This window comes from Erigeron canadensis, chromosome 1 (assembly GCF_010389155.1).
Source record: "Erigeron canadensis isolate Cc75 chromosome 1, C_canadensis_v1, whole genome shotgun sequence".
In the NCBI taxonomy this organism is placed as follows: domain Eukaryota; kingdom Viridiplantae; phylum Streptophyta; class Magnoliopsida; order Asterales; family Asteraceae; genus Erigeron; species Erigeron canadensis.
Window position 1 is genome coordinate 55,834,746 of NC_057761.1, and position 16,003 is coordinate 55,850,748.

A 16,003-nucleotide genomic window follows, 5' to 3' on the forward strand; every position below is an offset into this window, starting at 1 on the left:
TTGTTAGTTTACTAGCTAATCAACCCGGATTTAATCCGGACCGTTGCAAATATGTTTCGTTACAAATACTAAATATAAATTGTAATAAGATGCAAAATGTGATCTTAACATTACCAAACATTAAATTTAAGGTAAACAAAAGATCATAACTATAAATTTGTAATTAATAAAAATTGTTGTAAGTGTTGATATTAATAAGGCTGAAACTTCAAAGTCGTAGAATAATATTAACATCATAATCAGTAGATAATAATTATAATATAACCTGCAACCTATAAAAGCAAAACATGATTTACGTATCTATAACCATAAAATTGAAACATCAAGGGCGCTAAACCTATATGATTATGTATTTTAACTTCAAAATAAATTTTTACGGAGATAGATATAGAAAATATCATTAATTTAAATTTATAGATATTTAATCAAGACTTAAATCATTACTGTAAATTTGTAATTAATAAAAATTGTCGCCAAGAGAGCTAAACTTATGTAGTTTTGTATTTTAACTCAAAAATAAATTTTACTTGAAGATAGATATAGAAAATATCATTAATTTAAATTTATAAATATTTCATCAATACTTAAATAAAAATTTTGAACTATGATAGACTAAAGAAAATATATGCTAAATTAGAATAAATATATTTTTGTAAAATGACATCATCTTTAATTATAAAAAATTATAAAAAATTGTAGAAAAAAGTTATAAAATGACACATCATATTTTTTCTTTTAGAAACAATTCTTTTTATTAATAATAGAGATTATACTACTATTACCTTATAATATCATTGTTATAATTAATGGTAAAAACTATGACCCAATATTGACATACATCCATTATATGAGATGCATCATCCGATAACTATGCTGTGTTATATTTTGACATCAATAGATCGATCGAGCTATTTAAATAGATATTGAACTTTTCACCACACTAGTAAATGACTGATTGGTGATACTATAACCACCATCAACAACCAAGTTGACTCCACTTACAAACTTCCCCTCATCGCTAACCAAATATAACGCCGCCCCGGCCACATCCTCCGCTGTTGGCACCCCCCCTTTCAAGGTGGCGGACTCACACACCAATTCCTCCACCGCCTTTTTCTCCATTCCCATCGCATTAACCAACAACGGTGTAGCAATGCCACAAGGCGAAATAATGCAGTTCACACGGATTCCATACTCCCCTAGTTCCACACATAAATTCTCATCAACCCCACTACTGCGTGCTTTGATGCTGTGTAGCCGTGTGGTGATCCACACGAGATAATCGATGCCACACTTGATGTGAATAGAATAACCCCGCTTTTTGCGGGGATCATGACACGAGCAGCGTGTTTGGAGCCAAACACGTTTACATTGAAAACTTTTTTGAAGTTTTCGATACCAGAGCTTAGGATCTTGATATTAGTGTCACCAGATATTCCTGTGACGAATTTAAAAAGCAGTTAATGCGGTATCAAGTAATAATTATAACTATCACATTATAAAGTAAAATTATCTAACATATAATACTATGTCTTTTGTAATTTTATTTTTACATGAGGCATGCCCATATATGGATACGTATAGTACCTGCATTGTTGAACATGATATCCAACTTTCCGTATTTGGATATGGTCAAGTCGACAAGATTCTTCACTTCGGAATCGTTGATGACATCACAATGAATGTATGTAACATTTCCCGATTTAGAAAGTAGTTCTTCACATACGGAAGTCCCTCGTTCGTCTTGGACATCTGCAATCACGACTTTGGCACCATGTTTCATGAAAAGTCTCACCGTACTTTCACCAAAACCGCTAGCTCCACCGGTGACTATGGCGACTTTGTCTTTCAATCTGTATAAAATTAACGTAGTTGTTTTAGTTTGTAGTAACCGAATTATGCATAAATCACGTTCATATAATACTAGGAATTAATGAAAATTGTGAGACACTTGATATATATAATGGTGAATAATATGTTGACCTTTGAGTCAGTGGGGGTGGTGAGGAACTATGGCAAAATGTAGTGTTCGTTTGCATGTTTGTTACGATCTCCGATTAATAGATGGCAAGCATCAAGAAGTAAAACAATGTCTAATTATAATAGGGAAATTAAGTAAAGATGTAAGTGGCATGTTAATACTTTAAATGACTGACCATATATATATAAAATGAAAAAATGGGTTCATGACAAGCGACTTGCAACTGATGATATTCATATTTTTAATGATGTGTCAAATGTGCAAAATCTTTTGCTTGCTTTTCTAGTGGTTTGCAAGGATTTGACAATATATCCCGATAACAGAAAATAAATACACATAATACATGTATATACATTCAATGTGAGCTCAATTAATTAGATTTGATACCATTTGAATGAAATATGTACAAGGCTTTGTTTTCAATATTTAATTTGATGTTGTCTTTTCAATTTTATTCCCATATTTTGTATGTGTTATATTTTGATACGACAGTAAAACCGTGTGTATAAATCCAAGCTATATATATATATATATATATATGAAAAGTGAGTTTGGTCTGTTATGTACCTAATTTAGATGAAAAACCCCTCACATACTAATATTTTAATATTTTGAATAAATGTTTGACTTCCATGATTATTATGGTTTAAAAAAAGGTATGTGAGGGTTTTTCACCCAACTTAGGTGCCTAACAGTCTCATATTCTCTTCCCATATATATATATATATATACTAGTCCTAATACCCGTACGATGTACGGTAGCTATATAGATTGTATCATAAAAAAATTTGAATATGACTCATAGTTGATTCGTGAGTATGAAATAAATTGTGGTTAAAGTAAACCGATGATCGAAGCTTAATTATAATAAACACTTATTTTAATATGTCATAAATTTAATACCCGTACAATATTCGACATGACTTTATATTTCATAAGAATTTATATACGGAGTATTCAGTAATAATATAACTTGAAAATAAGTCGTTACATTATTATGAATTCAAAAAACTTCTAACATGATAATGGACTTTGTCCTCTCATAATTTATAACTTGTAAAAGCGTGAAAGAAGTTTTATTAGCAATGACTTGCATCATCATAAAAATCATAAACATCGGTTCGTGTTTAATTTATTAAATTCGTATATTTGAAATTATACTAAAATTAGTTAGATATAAATTATGGAAATTATAGTAATAAAAATTTATCGACTCCAATATACAATTAGCCAATTAGGAATTCATATCCTTATCTACATATGAACTCTAGATATAATAAAAGTTAAAATCACGATAAATAATAATGTAGATAATTAATTAGTTATGTATAATTTAGAGTTTTATTCAAAGTATTCAAATATGACACGTGTCGTTTAAAGCTAGTGCCACATGTTGCTTTAAAAGATATACAATCATGTTTTAGTATATTAGTAGATATATTATATATATATATATATATATATTCACATGCGAGATTTTGGAAGAGATTATGTATAAGATTAGACATTATTTATTTAATGCTCTATCTATAGTTATTAAATAATTAATATTTATATGGGCTTTGTGTTTCTTTTTTAACGGGATTTGTTTCATACATAATTTATTTTATTTAATTTAATATATCTTTAGTATTTATTTTAATTTAAGCTTGCATGAAAATTTAGATATTAATAATATTTTTTGTTATATATATTGTAAAAAATTGTGGAGATACCATATAGGATACGTGATAATTTTTTAGAATAAATTTTAGTTTGAAGAGTGCTTAAAAATGTTTGGTTAATTACTCTCTTAATATATATATATATATATACTAGATTTTTTACCCGCACGATGTGCGGTTGTTTAATTGATTAATCAAATATTTTAACACGACATTGATAATTAATAAAATTTAGTTTAGTTAGCATAATATTAATATGTTCTTTATTTTTAGGGATAAGTGCGTGGAAATGCTGATAGTAACTAAGATCGAAAAGTTATAGTGTGCACGAATTTTTTAGTTACTCTATTGTATGCATGAACTATGTAGATACACCAATACAAATAAAAAAAAAAGATATTACAACTACTATACTATCAAACTAAAATTTTGCATAGCTAGAGCAACATACAATTGACCATGTAATAATTTATATGTTTAACAATAGTATGGACAATTTAATTCATAAAACACTTATAACTATTATACCACACGAAGAGTATAAACAATAAAAATATCATCATGCTTCTTTCATTGTCGATGATTAAAACAAAATAACTGAAAGCAAAAACATAGTAGAAGTAACTGACCCAAATAATGATTCAAACCAATGCATAACTTATAAATATGTCGGAGACAAAAATAAAATATTTGACCTGTATATCATCGGTCCATAACCGTATCCATCTAAGATTCTTCAATGTTATATGTAATTTAATTATTATGAGAAGTCATTCATGTTGTACCTTACCAAAGTTTTACGAAGTGAATAAAAGTCAAGTTATGCAAATAACTAACAAAATAAATATGTTTGAATAGCTTATCAAAATTTAGATATGTTAAAGATTGATTTATTGAATATAATCTTTAAAAAGATTATATGAAATTATTCTCTCAAAGATATAAATTATAACTATCTTATTTGTTATAATTTTTACCTAAATAATTCAAATCTATTTAAATAAATATATACAAAAAAGGGTGGAGATGACACATACGCTAAATCCTATGTGGCAACATTTAAATATAGTTTTGAGTTAAGGTGAGAGCTTTAGAAAGCTAGGATTCTTATTGTTTTAATATATATATATATATATTTGTAAAAAAAGAATAAACATTTAATTAACTTTATAAGAAAAATATAATTAATGGGCATTTAGCTCATTTATGATTTAAGAGTTTAAAGTTAAAACTTAAATAGTTAATTACAAACTTATAAATTTACTAGTACTAATATCCGTACAATGTACGGTAGTTATATATATATTGTATTATACAAAAATTTGAATATGTCTCATACATGATTCGTGAGTATGAAATAAATTGTGGTTAACCGTTGATTGTATTTAAGTTATAATAAACAATAATGATAATATAATATGTGTTTATTTAAAATTTTGGATTTACCTTAAATTTTTACAATCACATCAAAATCGGAACTTGTTAGCATAGTGGATGACGATAAATTGCTTGTGATTTCGGATCGTAAACTCAAAATATTGAAATCTTCATGTTAATGTAGGAGTTGAAGAATTCAGAAAGAAAGAGAGATCATTTTATTAATGATAAAACGGTCAATCAAATAAGGTTATACCATGTATTGTATAAATAAGCTAAGAGTTATAGTTCAAATGTAAGTCTAATAATGAAACTGAATCTATATACATTTAAAAAAGCTAATTTATAAAATAAATAAATTAACAGGACACGTGTCGATTAAAGATTACGCCATATGTTGTTTCGTGAACATATCGATCATGTTTTAGTTTTATTGGTAGATAACATAAAGTACCTACACACTAAACTTAATACTTATTTTTCTTTTTCTCCCTTCTATGGACAGATTTAATAAAATGTAAAAACTCACCTACCGCTTTCGGTGCAAAAAACTCTGTTTTTATGTTAATATGTTGTTTGGTGAACTAAAGCTATTTAATGAAAAAGTACAACTAAGCTTTCATGAAACAAGGTAGCTACTTATTTAAATACCAAAGAATTTTGGTTGGCTTTTGATTTCGTGATTTCAATGTATCGGGCCTATTTTGCTATTGATCGGCCCATGTCTTGTTTGAGTTGGTTAAAATATGGGTAAACACGTTTGGGTCAAAACTGTGAAAACATTATTTTTGGTATGAGATGAAAAATATCAGGCGTGGGACACATTTTGTTCGATTCCCCACAGTCCCACACTTCTGCTCTAGACAATCGCGTTGCAAATGAACAAAGTGAATACTGACAAAAAAAAAAAGTTGGCTTATCTTCAATTTATCTAAATTTAACGAAACAAAAACACAAACAAGAAGATATTTGACCAAACAAAATCTTATCTTTATATACGATCCTTGTAAATTTAAACGAATAGATGAACAAGCGAACACGAACTGACCAGCATTTCATGCCTTTAAAGGTAAATCAACACAAAGACGTACATAAACATAAACAAACATACAATAATTGTTAATCTCACTTTTAAGAACAAATTGCATTTTTGTCCCTGTGTTATCACACCTTTTGCAAGTTTGATACAAACATGTGCAAAATCGCGAAACGAATTTCTGTCATATCACACCTGTTGCAATTTTGGTCCAACAATAACGTTCCGTCTATTTTCTACCATTAAGGATATCATGATCAATGTGTCAACCCAGCACATGATGCCCTTAACGGTAAAAAATAGACGGAACGTTACTGTTGGACCAAAATTGCAACAGGTGTGATATGACAAGGATGCATTTCGTGACTTTCCACGTGTTTGTATCAAACTTGCAAAAGGTATGATAACACAGATACCAAAAATGCAATTCGTTCCACTTTTAATATGTCAAGGAGTGAATTATTGGTATGGTGTTTAATCTTCAGATATTCAATCAGGATCCGAATCTCACTTTTGACATTTGTATAATGAAATATTATTAGTATATGGGGTGTTAAGAAAAACAAGTTCTATTATTATATCCAATGTAAACAAACTTGTTGCAGAACAATTTGATGGATATCTAACAAAAGTTCTATTCATTTACAGCTCTCACTATGGGACTTTTTGTATGTTCCTTTAAATACTCCGATATGTCGTTTATATCTGACACAATTACTTTTGTGTTGTACTGTTCTTCCTTCTAAATACGTAACAGTTTGGAACATCGGATGCAACAAAAGCGAGAAGCCTTCTATTGATATGATCAATAAATAGTCAACACTTATAAATGATATTATATGCAATGGATTTACTGATTTTTATGACATTAGGGCATACGGAATGGGAGAATGGATTGGAGCAGCTTGGGCCCAAACCGTCAGTTTCACCAATCTATGTGTTAGCGGGCTGGGCTGGAGGGCTGGAAGAAGGTTTCAAAAACCGGGCTTCATAAAATTGAAAATGGGAAGGAGCGTGCAAATTGAAACGTTGGGGTGGGGTATTTGGTCAAACAATATAGCCGTTTGAAGCTTTGATTAAAATTTTCTTTTTTTTCCCTTTTTACCTTTATTTAATCAATTCTTCTTTCATTTCAAACACAACAACAATATATTCAACAAAAACACATATACTTTCATATAATAAAAATGTCTACTTCATCTTCATCCAACGAAATCATCCTCCCGCCTATGCTACCCGACTTATCAACGGCTAGTTCGTTTTTATTTTTTAAAAGACGCGTTAGCGGCGGTGGAAGAGCTAGAAGACTCGGGTTCCTCTAATGACACCCGCGCATACATCGAGCGACATCAAGAAGAAGCCCATGAAAAGTTAATGCGTGATTATTTCGCGGAACCGCCAAAATTCGGCGAACGCTTCTTTCGTCATCGTTATCGCATGAGTAAACGGTTGTTTTTAAAGATTGTTGGTGACATTGAAGCTCAATACTCGTATTTTCAACAACATACGGACGCAAAGAATAGACAAGGTTTCTCGCCGATACAGAAATGCACGTCGGCAATCAAGCAACTCTCGATCGGTGAACCATCGGATAACTTCGATGAGTATTTATGCATGGCCAATCGCACGTCACGCAAATGTCTTATCAACTTTTGTGATGCGGTCATTAATATATATCGGCGCGAGTTTTTACATAGGCCGACGTCCCATGACATAGTTATGATCCAACAGCCGCATGAAGCGCGACATCATCTTCCCGGGACGCTTGGTAGTCTTGATTGTACGCATGTCGAATGGAGGTATTGTCCAAGGAGTTTGAAAGGGCAATACACACGTGGGGATCATAAAGTCCCTACGATCATGATTGAGGCTGTCGCTTCACAAGATTTATGGATATGGCATTCGTTTTTTGGTCCTCCCGGGTCAAATAACGATATTAATGTGTTGAATCAGTCGCCTTTGTATGACATGGTTCGAAATGGGACGGCTCCAAACTCATCATTCATTGTTCGCGGTCGCTATTACAAACGTGGCTATTTGCTAACTGATGGGATTTATCCTAGGTGGTCTATGTTTGTTAAAGCTTATCCACACCCTGTCGATCCAAAAGAAAAGAAGTTCAAGAGAGTACAAGAAGCGGCAAGAAAAGATATTGAAAGGGTTTTGGTGTTCTTAAGGGAAAATGGAAGATTTTGGAGCGCCCGATTCGTTTTTACGATTTAGACAAGATCAGCAAAGTCGTCGAAGCGTGTTGTATATTGCACAACATGATCATTAAGGACGACGGGAGGACAATTTTACCGGTTCATATAATGGACCAACCGACACCGATAGTGTATGATCCTAGCGTTTTACCGGAGTTGCATGACGAAAACGTCCATCATCGTCTCCGGTATGATCTTACAGAGCATGTATCGGGTCTAGATTTGGCATACCCCGATGACCCTGCTTTTCAACCAACACCGATTGAAAATTTAATTTAGTATGTTTTAATATGTTGAAGTGTTTTTTATTTTAGTTGTTTAAATGTAGTATTGTGTTTTTATTATTAATATGTTGTGTTTTAATAATAAAAATGTTATGTATTTGATATATTTAAAAAAGAAAAAAAATGTTGGAAGGGTTGAATGGGAGGGTTGAAAAGGTAAAGTGAGATGGATGAATATTATTGGTTAGATTTGAGAGGGTTGATAAAATCTTTCCAACCACTCCTAGTACCCTTACTCCTTAATTTATAGTTTGATTGTAATTAATTTACTAGACACATATGTCGAAATATTCCTAAAGTTAAGCTCTAACTAACTACGATTTGAAAAGTATCAAGGGCCCGACTAAACCAATCTAACGAATTGAAGAAGGATGATATTTTTCGACTTTCACGAAGGAAAATAAAAATGAATCGAGTGAAATTAGATGAGATGGTCGATGAGATAAAGTCTAATGAAGATGTGATATGGACGGGACCATGTGCAATAAATCTAAATAGACCCACTCTTCATGCTCTATTACAATCTTAAAATTAATATTTCCATGACTTTTAATTCTCTCATCTTGTCCAAACTTATTTCCGCATATATTTGCTCGTGAATCCTTTTCTAAATCACCGTAGCTATATTACTTTCCATTAACAAACTATACTATATGTAACTATATATAATTGTTATATAAGTGCACTACACTATTTTTAATTTTTTTGAACAGCAATTATAAGTGCACAACGGCACACTATTTATATATACTTTCGTATATTTTTATTTAAATATGACTACGGCATTTTACAACACAGTGACACACATATATACATATAAATAATTTATATGACTGGAATTGCTAACAATATTCAGCTAAATATAGGACCATACCAAATATTTCAGCCAATAGTGGATAAAATCTCATAAAGTAATTACAAAGGTACTTGTAAAACAAATGAAATGTAATACTTCGTACGTAGTATGTATCATTGCCTAATCTGCTTGCTTTTTTTTTTTTTTTTTGACAGCCTACCAACTATTATGTAATTTGACAAAATTGTGAAATTGAAAAAAAAAAAAAAAAAAAACAAAGTTAAAAAACAAAATTTCTAGCAAATATTTCAATTCTAGGTATAGTATGTATATTTTTTTTTATAGCAAACTAATTTGTATCCATGTAAATCAGAATAACAAAAAACATACATATACAAGAAATGAAAAACATATATAACAACGATCAAATTGACCAATATATGTTAAACCAATACAATCATAAATATGGAGTAGTATTATTGAAACTAACCCAAATAATAATGGATAAATATAAATGGGACAATCTCAAAGTAACTATGTCTTTTTGGCAAGATTTTCAAACGTTTGCTTAATAACCCTAGAGTAAGTTGGATTAGTGGTACTATAACCACCATCAACCACCAAGTTTAGACCAGTTACATACTTAGCCGCATCACTCCCCAGATACAATGCCGCCTCGGCCACATCCTCGGCCGTTGGCACCACCTCTTTCAACACCGCGGATTCACACACAATACCATCCACCATGGTCTTTTCCAACCCCATTGCATTTGTCAGCAACGGGGTTGAGACAGACCCTGGTGAAATACAATTAACCCTAATCCCGTATTGCCCCAATTCCACACACAAGTTTTTCATCAACCCTAAAACCGCATGCTTAGACATTGTGTAAGCATGTGGAGACTCGCCTGCAAGAACAGAAGCTACACTTGAAGTAAACAAAATCACACCACGTTTCGCCGGTATCATAACCTTAGCAGCATGTTTAGCTCCTAAAAATGATCCAAACACATTTACATCAAACACACGTTTGAAGTTTTTGTTATCGGAGTCCAAGATTGTGAAATCAAGGTTTCCTGTGATACCCGCGTTGTTGAACATGATGTCGAGTTTTCCAAACGTGGAAACGGCCGTGCCCACCACGTGCTTCATGTCCGAATCTTGAGTAACATCGCAATGAACGTAAATAACGTTGTTGTTACCTGATTCCGAGACTATTTTGTTACAAAGAGAAATAGCCAAGTCATCTTGAACGTCCGCTATCACCACTTTCGCACCATGTCTAGCAAAGAGTCTCACCGTACTTTCACCAAATCCGCTAGCGCCACCGGTGACTATGGCTACCTTGCCTTCTAATCTGTATCATCATATGAATATAACAAGTGTAATTAATAAATACTCATGTAATATGTTAGCCAAATCTTTTATAGTAATTAAGTTTTGAGAAATGATATATGTAATAATTTGGGATGTACATGTGCGTATACAACTTATATAAATATTAAGTCTTTTGGATGGAGAAGAATGAAGCTGATCGATCGAGTGAAGGAGCTAGCTAGAGATGTGGCAAATAATACCTGTGGTGACTAAAACCGTTCATCATGAGTTGCGTGTTACGAATAAATGAAAGGAGATCATGATTTATAGACCGCGCGTACGTACGGGCCGGATTCAAAAATATTGTACAACAGAATCACCACATTTATTTACGGAGTATTTATTTGCTGTTAGTTCTTTTATTTATTTATTGTACTTGATTAGTCGACGAGAATTTTTGACACGACACCCGCAACATGATCTATTAATATATGGTTCGGTTTGGATTGTCCTTCATAATCCGCCTGTCAACACTTTTAATACTGTATTACATATAAGAACACAAATTAAATATCATATGTTTCAAACATTTAGTATTAAGTATTTTAATTAATACAAGTATATATTTTCTTATTTTATCTTGGGATTTGCTAAATACAGACTGTGTTTAAGGTGCATAAATTGTTTGTACATTTACCATGAAAATCAAGGGGTAGACGCTTTTAATATGGAAGGTACAAGTTTTTTTATGCACGTTAAATACAGCCTTTAGGGCTGTATTTAGCATTTCCCTTTTATCTTAATATATATAGTATGCTACATGATTTAAAATAATTTATGTTTGCTTATAATTTAATGAACCTAGACAAAATAATTTATTTTTGTCTTATTATTAACATTATCATCAATTTCAATCCAAGCTTGTTGTGAAATTTTCTGAGTTATCGAAATTAGTAATAAACATAAACATATAAAATATCATAAGTCTAAACTCTCGTAAACAACAAACTCGTAATAATCAAACCAATGACCTACTTTACCGAATTATTATATCTCATGTAATAGGGAACCGATCTGTACACAACCAAGTTTTTAACCGAACACTTCAATGACTTCATAACAAGCAATAATACGATCGGTTATTTAGTTTTTGATTATTGTTATTACGATACACAGTTACGGCAACTATTATGTTGCTTTATCTTAATAAAAAAAATAAAGACGTACAATAGCACTTATGTGTGGTTTGCGGTTGCTAATAGAAATGAATTATTGATAGACATAAATGGGCTTACAGCCCACCATCAAGCCAATGTGAAGGATAGAAATGGTTGAAGCTTTAAATGCCCACTATTATGTCCCAAAAGGGTGGCATCCCATGTTCGAAATTACCCCAGCCAACTCAAGAACAACAAATTGACACCAATTTGGTAGGTACAAGGGGTGTAACTGAGACGAGACAGTTCGCGAGTTACCTGAAATCGACTCGCAAATCACTTGAAATCGACTCGGTTTTAGGCGAGCAGGGCTCGAGCTTGAGCTACTCGAGTAGACTTTCGAGAACTATTAAGCTGGGTGGTGATGTAATGGCGGTAGCGGCGATGGCGGTGATTGGGTGATCTACCGTACGGGCTCCGCCCTTAACCGTACGGGTTCCGCCTTCGGATTTAAAAACTCGTCGAAAGTATATAGAATGACATCTCTAATGAAAGAGCATGGAATTTTAAAAACACCCATATAACTTTATAACTATCGATGTACGGGTTTTGAGATAAAAGATTTTGAATGAATTAGAATAATAAAATGATTTATGGATAAGAGAAAAAAAAAATGAGTGGTTGAGATTTGAGGAGAGAGAAAATGTATTATAGTTGTGAGAAAATGTCACAAATGGTCCTTGTGGTTTGCCATATTCTCAGTTTGCCCCTTATACTTTTCTTTCGTTGCTAACGCTCCCTGGATTTTCCATTTTTGTTGCTAGAAGTCCCTAATATATGTTGGTTTTGACCGTTTAGAGCCCACATGTGCATATCATGTGAGGGTGCAATTGTCATTTTGCCAATCATAAGGACTATTTGTGATAAAAACAAAAATTCCCTTAATAAATAATTGTATTATTATCTACTTTCTCCGTCCCACTAAACTTGTTCACTTTTAAAATTTCAATGTCAAATTTTATGAACTTTGACCATAAAAATTTTTATTTGTGTTATATAATAGTTGATGAAAGTTATACCAATGAAACACACATATACAACACAATAAATTCATATAACATTCATCAAATATTACATAACTTAAATGCGGCTATCCCGACCATGTTGTTGAAAATGATGATTTCCATTGTTAATATACAAATATCCATCTCATCTAATCCTCCCTTTCAAAATTTTAATCGTCTTCATTCTTCCTTATTATTTACTTTTCTAAAACAACTATTTTATTAAAAAAAAAAATTCAAAAGAACCTTTATTTTTTTCTAAAGAAGTCGAGAAATCAAACTTATTTTTGAAAAAAGGAAAGTTACATTTATTGTCCCTAAAGTTGGTAATGTCTGAAATAACAGTTTTGATCTGTGAAGCTGGTCATTTTTTTTACTTTACACTCCGTGACCGAATGTTGTCTTGGCTGTTAAGACCCGTACGTAACAAACATGTGAATATGTGATGGCATTATTATCATCATTCATCAATATTTTTCACTACTCCCTCTTCCATTCCATCAAGTATATCATTCTTCCTTTCCCAAGCGTATCAAAATCAATTCCTATCTCTTATAATCATCGTCATTTCGCAAGATCTTGCAAACGTCTCCCAATTATCAATGGGTAAGTTGCAGTTTTCATCTTTCAAGTTGGTTAATTTTTCACTTTTCGTCCCTCACTAGATATGCTGAAAAGACAATAATGTCCCTCATGTCTTTGTCACGTGGGCGGCTTAATTAATAGCCAAAATAAGACTACATTAAGTCTGGAGTGGAAAATGTAAAAAATGACCAACTTCATGATCAAAAAGGCTATTTATTAACTTTAAGGTGACATCTTTAACATGTGCCAACTTGATGGACGAAAAATGTAATTTTCTCAAACTCTATATCTTCCTTATTTACAATTTACAATATTTTAAAATAGGTTCAAACCGGTTTGTCATACACTCATACTCATACTAGTTTAACCAGATTTCGAGAGGTGCCCAATTATTTAGGTATGGTCTTTTACTTATTTTGAATTGACCGGTTTTACGATTGTAGCCGGTTCTTTCAGTCAAGCGATTTTGTATTTTTAATCATTTTATTGATAATGTTGATTGTTTGTGGGCTTTAAAACTTATATATATATTTTTACAACTGTTATGCATTATTTTTTAACAGTCTATAATTATATTTTAACTGTTTTTGTTAAATTATAACGAGCATGGTACCCGTGTGTTGCGGCGAATATCATTGACATGGCGTCTAGATCGAGGGGTGCAATGTGGGTCGCATGGAGACGTTCCACGGCGGCGGTGGTGGTGTTGAACGAAGGTGGAGGCGATGGACGTTGGAGGTGATGGTTGGGTTCTGAGGAGAGCAGTGGAGGTGTGTGTATTTTTGTGACAAAAAGAAAAACAATAGGGAGAATAAATGTAGGAATAAGGGAAGGAATATGGAGCGTAAAAGGGTAAAATCATATGTCCCAAATCTTGTAAACTTTTAACATGGGTTGATAATTTTTAATAGGGAGTATAGATAAGTTAATATTTCAACTTAAAATATTAAAAATAAAAAGTCCGGCCCGGCTAGTTGAACCGAACAAGTTTATAAGTCATTTTGAGCCAACATTTATGTCCCTTATTTTGACATGTCTATAAGTCCTTTTGAACCAACATTTATGTCCCTTATTTTGATATGATAATGCACTTGGAAAATAAATGCATTGAGTTTGATATATGAATACCTAAGTCATCACTTTTTAATACTAAAAATTACTTCAAAAATTAATGAAACCATACATCGCGCGCATTATACTAAGTTACTAACCTGGAATATAATAATCTTAATTATCATTAAGTTTGTGTGAGCTGATCCTTCTTGTTAATTAATAGATTCACAACTTAGAAATATGCTATGGAACAAGCAAGGCTTGTTTCGTGGACATTGATATGTATCTCAAATTCTCAATGTTAAGATTAACAAGTCATTCAAACACCTGTGGTCAAGGTTTAATTTATTCTTTTTAAACAGAAATATATATGCAGCCTAAAGAGCAACACACAACCATGTTCTATTTTCCACCTGCATGTTTATCTTTTGACTTAACCAGCCAGATAGATAATCCTTAATACACTCGGAGAGGATGCATTTATGCAAGTGATTAATCTGAATGCATAAGATTACTGCACATGTGCATAAAACAACTCGTGATCACATCTCCCCACAATCAGCAATAACCAGGGCAACTTTTGGACGGTTGTTTAGTACAGTGGCTTTATTCTTGATCTTCCTTACCACAAGAAGACCATCACCAAGAACTCTCCTAAATACCACATGCTTATTGTCAAGCCAATCGCACTTGGCACAGGTGAGAAAAAACTGACATCCATTAGAATTTGGTCCACTGTTGGCCTTCGACAAATTAAAGGCCAGGTCCAGTGTGCTTGGCTATGAAATTTTCAACCTCAGACTTAGTTCCATATATGGATACACACTTACGGCCATAATCTCCCTTAAGAAAATCACCAGCTTGTATCATAAAGTCCTTGATAATCCTATGAAATTGGCATCCCTTGTATCCAACAGGTAGTCCACCTTTTCTAAATTCTCCTCAGGTTGGCGAAAGTTTTCAGCAGGTTTTGGACGATATCAGCGAAGAATTCCATGCATCTTAATGGGGCCAGAAGGTATAGTTCCGATAGAAACAGAGAATATGATTGGATTTTTAGCATTCGGTGGGTCTCTGATGCCACTCAACTAGCTCCCCCACCACAACCTCCTCCTACTGCCGCCATTCCTATTCCTATTCCAATTGAATACATAGAGGGGCAACAGAGACCACCGCGAATGCTAAAAATCCAATTGTATTCAAGTTGACAGATACATAGAGGGACACGATAAACATAAACCATCCGGCAGCATAGACAGGCATTAAAACGGTTTAAACTACGAGAAATCATTATAAAACGATTAAACAGCCTTCCTCTTGCCCAACTTCACCCCTTCATTCTCAAGAGATAATGCTTCAGATCGGACATGTTTATCATCCCCAGCCGCATGAATATTCTTCCCTTTTGCTTTTTTTGTTGGAATAAACATGATTCGATTCGAGTGATAAAACATCCTCAATCGTCTTGTGGAACCTCTAAGAACA

The 16,003-nt window shown here is 32.5% G+C and overlaps 2 protein-coding genes and 2 pseudogenes across 2 annotated transcripts; 1 reads left to right on the forward strand and 3 right to left on the reverse strand.

The window, feature by feature from the left end:
* Positions 1-912: 912 nt before the first annotated feature.
* On the reverse strand, positions 913-2,039 carry LOC122595495 (annotated as a pseudogene).
* Positions 2,040-7,432: 5,393 nt separating this feature from the next.
* On the forward strand, positions 7,433-8,281 carry LOC122595506 (putative nuclease HARBI1). The gene has a single exon (XM_043767877.1). The coding sequence runs from the start codon at positions 7,433-7,435 to the stop codon at positions 8,279-8,281; it is 849 nt and encodes a 282-aa protein (XP_043623812.1).
* A 1,454-nt stretch (positions 8,282-9,735) lies between these two features.
* LOC122578196 (secoisolariciresinol dehydrogenase-like) lies at positions 9,736-11,024 on the reverse strand. Its single transcript, XM_043750106.1, has 2 exons — positions 10,920-11,024; positions 9,736-10,699 (listed from the first exon to the last, which is right to left on the reverse strand). Exons 1-2 carry the CDS (start codon positions 10,943-10,945, stop codon positions 9,877-9,879), a joined length of 849 nt encoding a protein of 282 aa, XP_043606041.1. The 5' UTR covers positions 10,946-11,024; the 3' UTR covers positions 9,736-9,876.
* A 4,036-nt stretch (positions 11,025-15,060) lies between these two features.
* Positions 15,061-15,644, reverse strand: LOC122595515 (annotated as a pseudogene).
* Between the last annotated feature and the right edge of the window lie 359 nt (positions 15,645-16,003).

Coding starts and splice junctions, on each gene's coding strand:
- LOC122595506 (XM_043767877.1), top strand. CDS start 7,433: ATGCGTGATTATTTCGCGGAACCGCCAAAATTCGGCGAACGCTTCTTT.
- LOC122578196 (XM_043750106.1), bottom strand. CDS start 10,945: ATGATGAACGGTTTTAGTCACCACAG. Junction 10,700..10,919: donor AACGGTTTTAGTCACCACAG/GTATTATTTGCC, acceptor ATGATGATACAG/ATTAGAAGGCAAGGTAGCCA.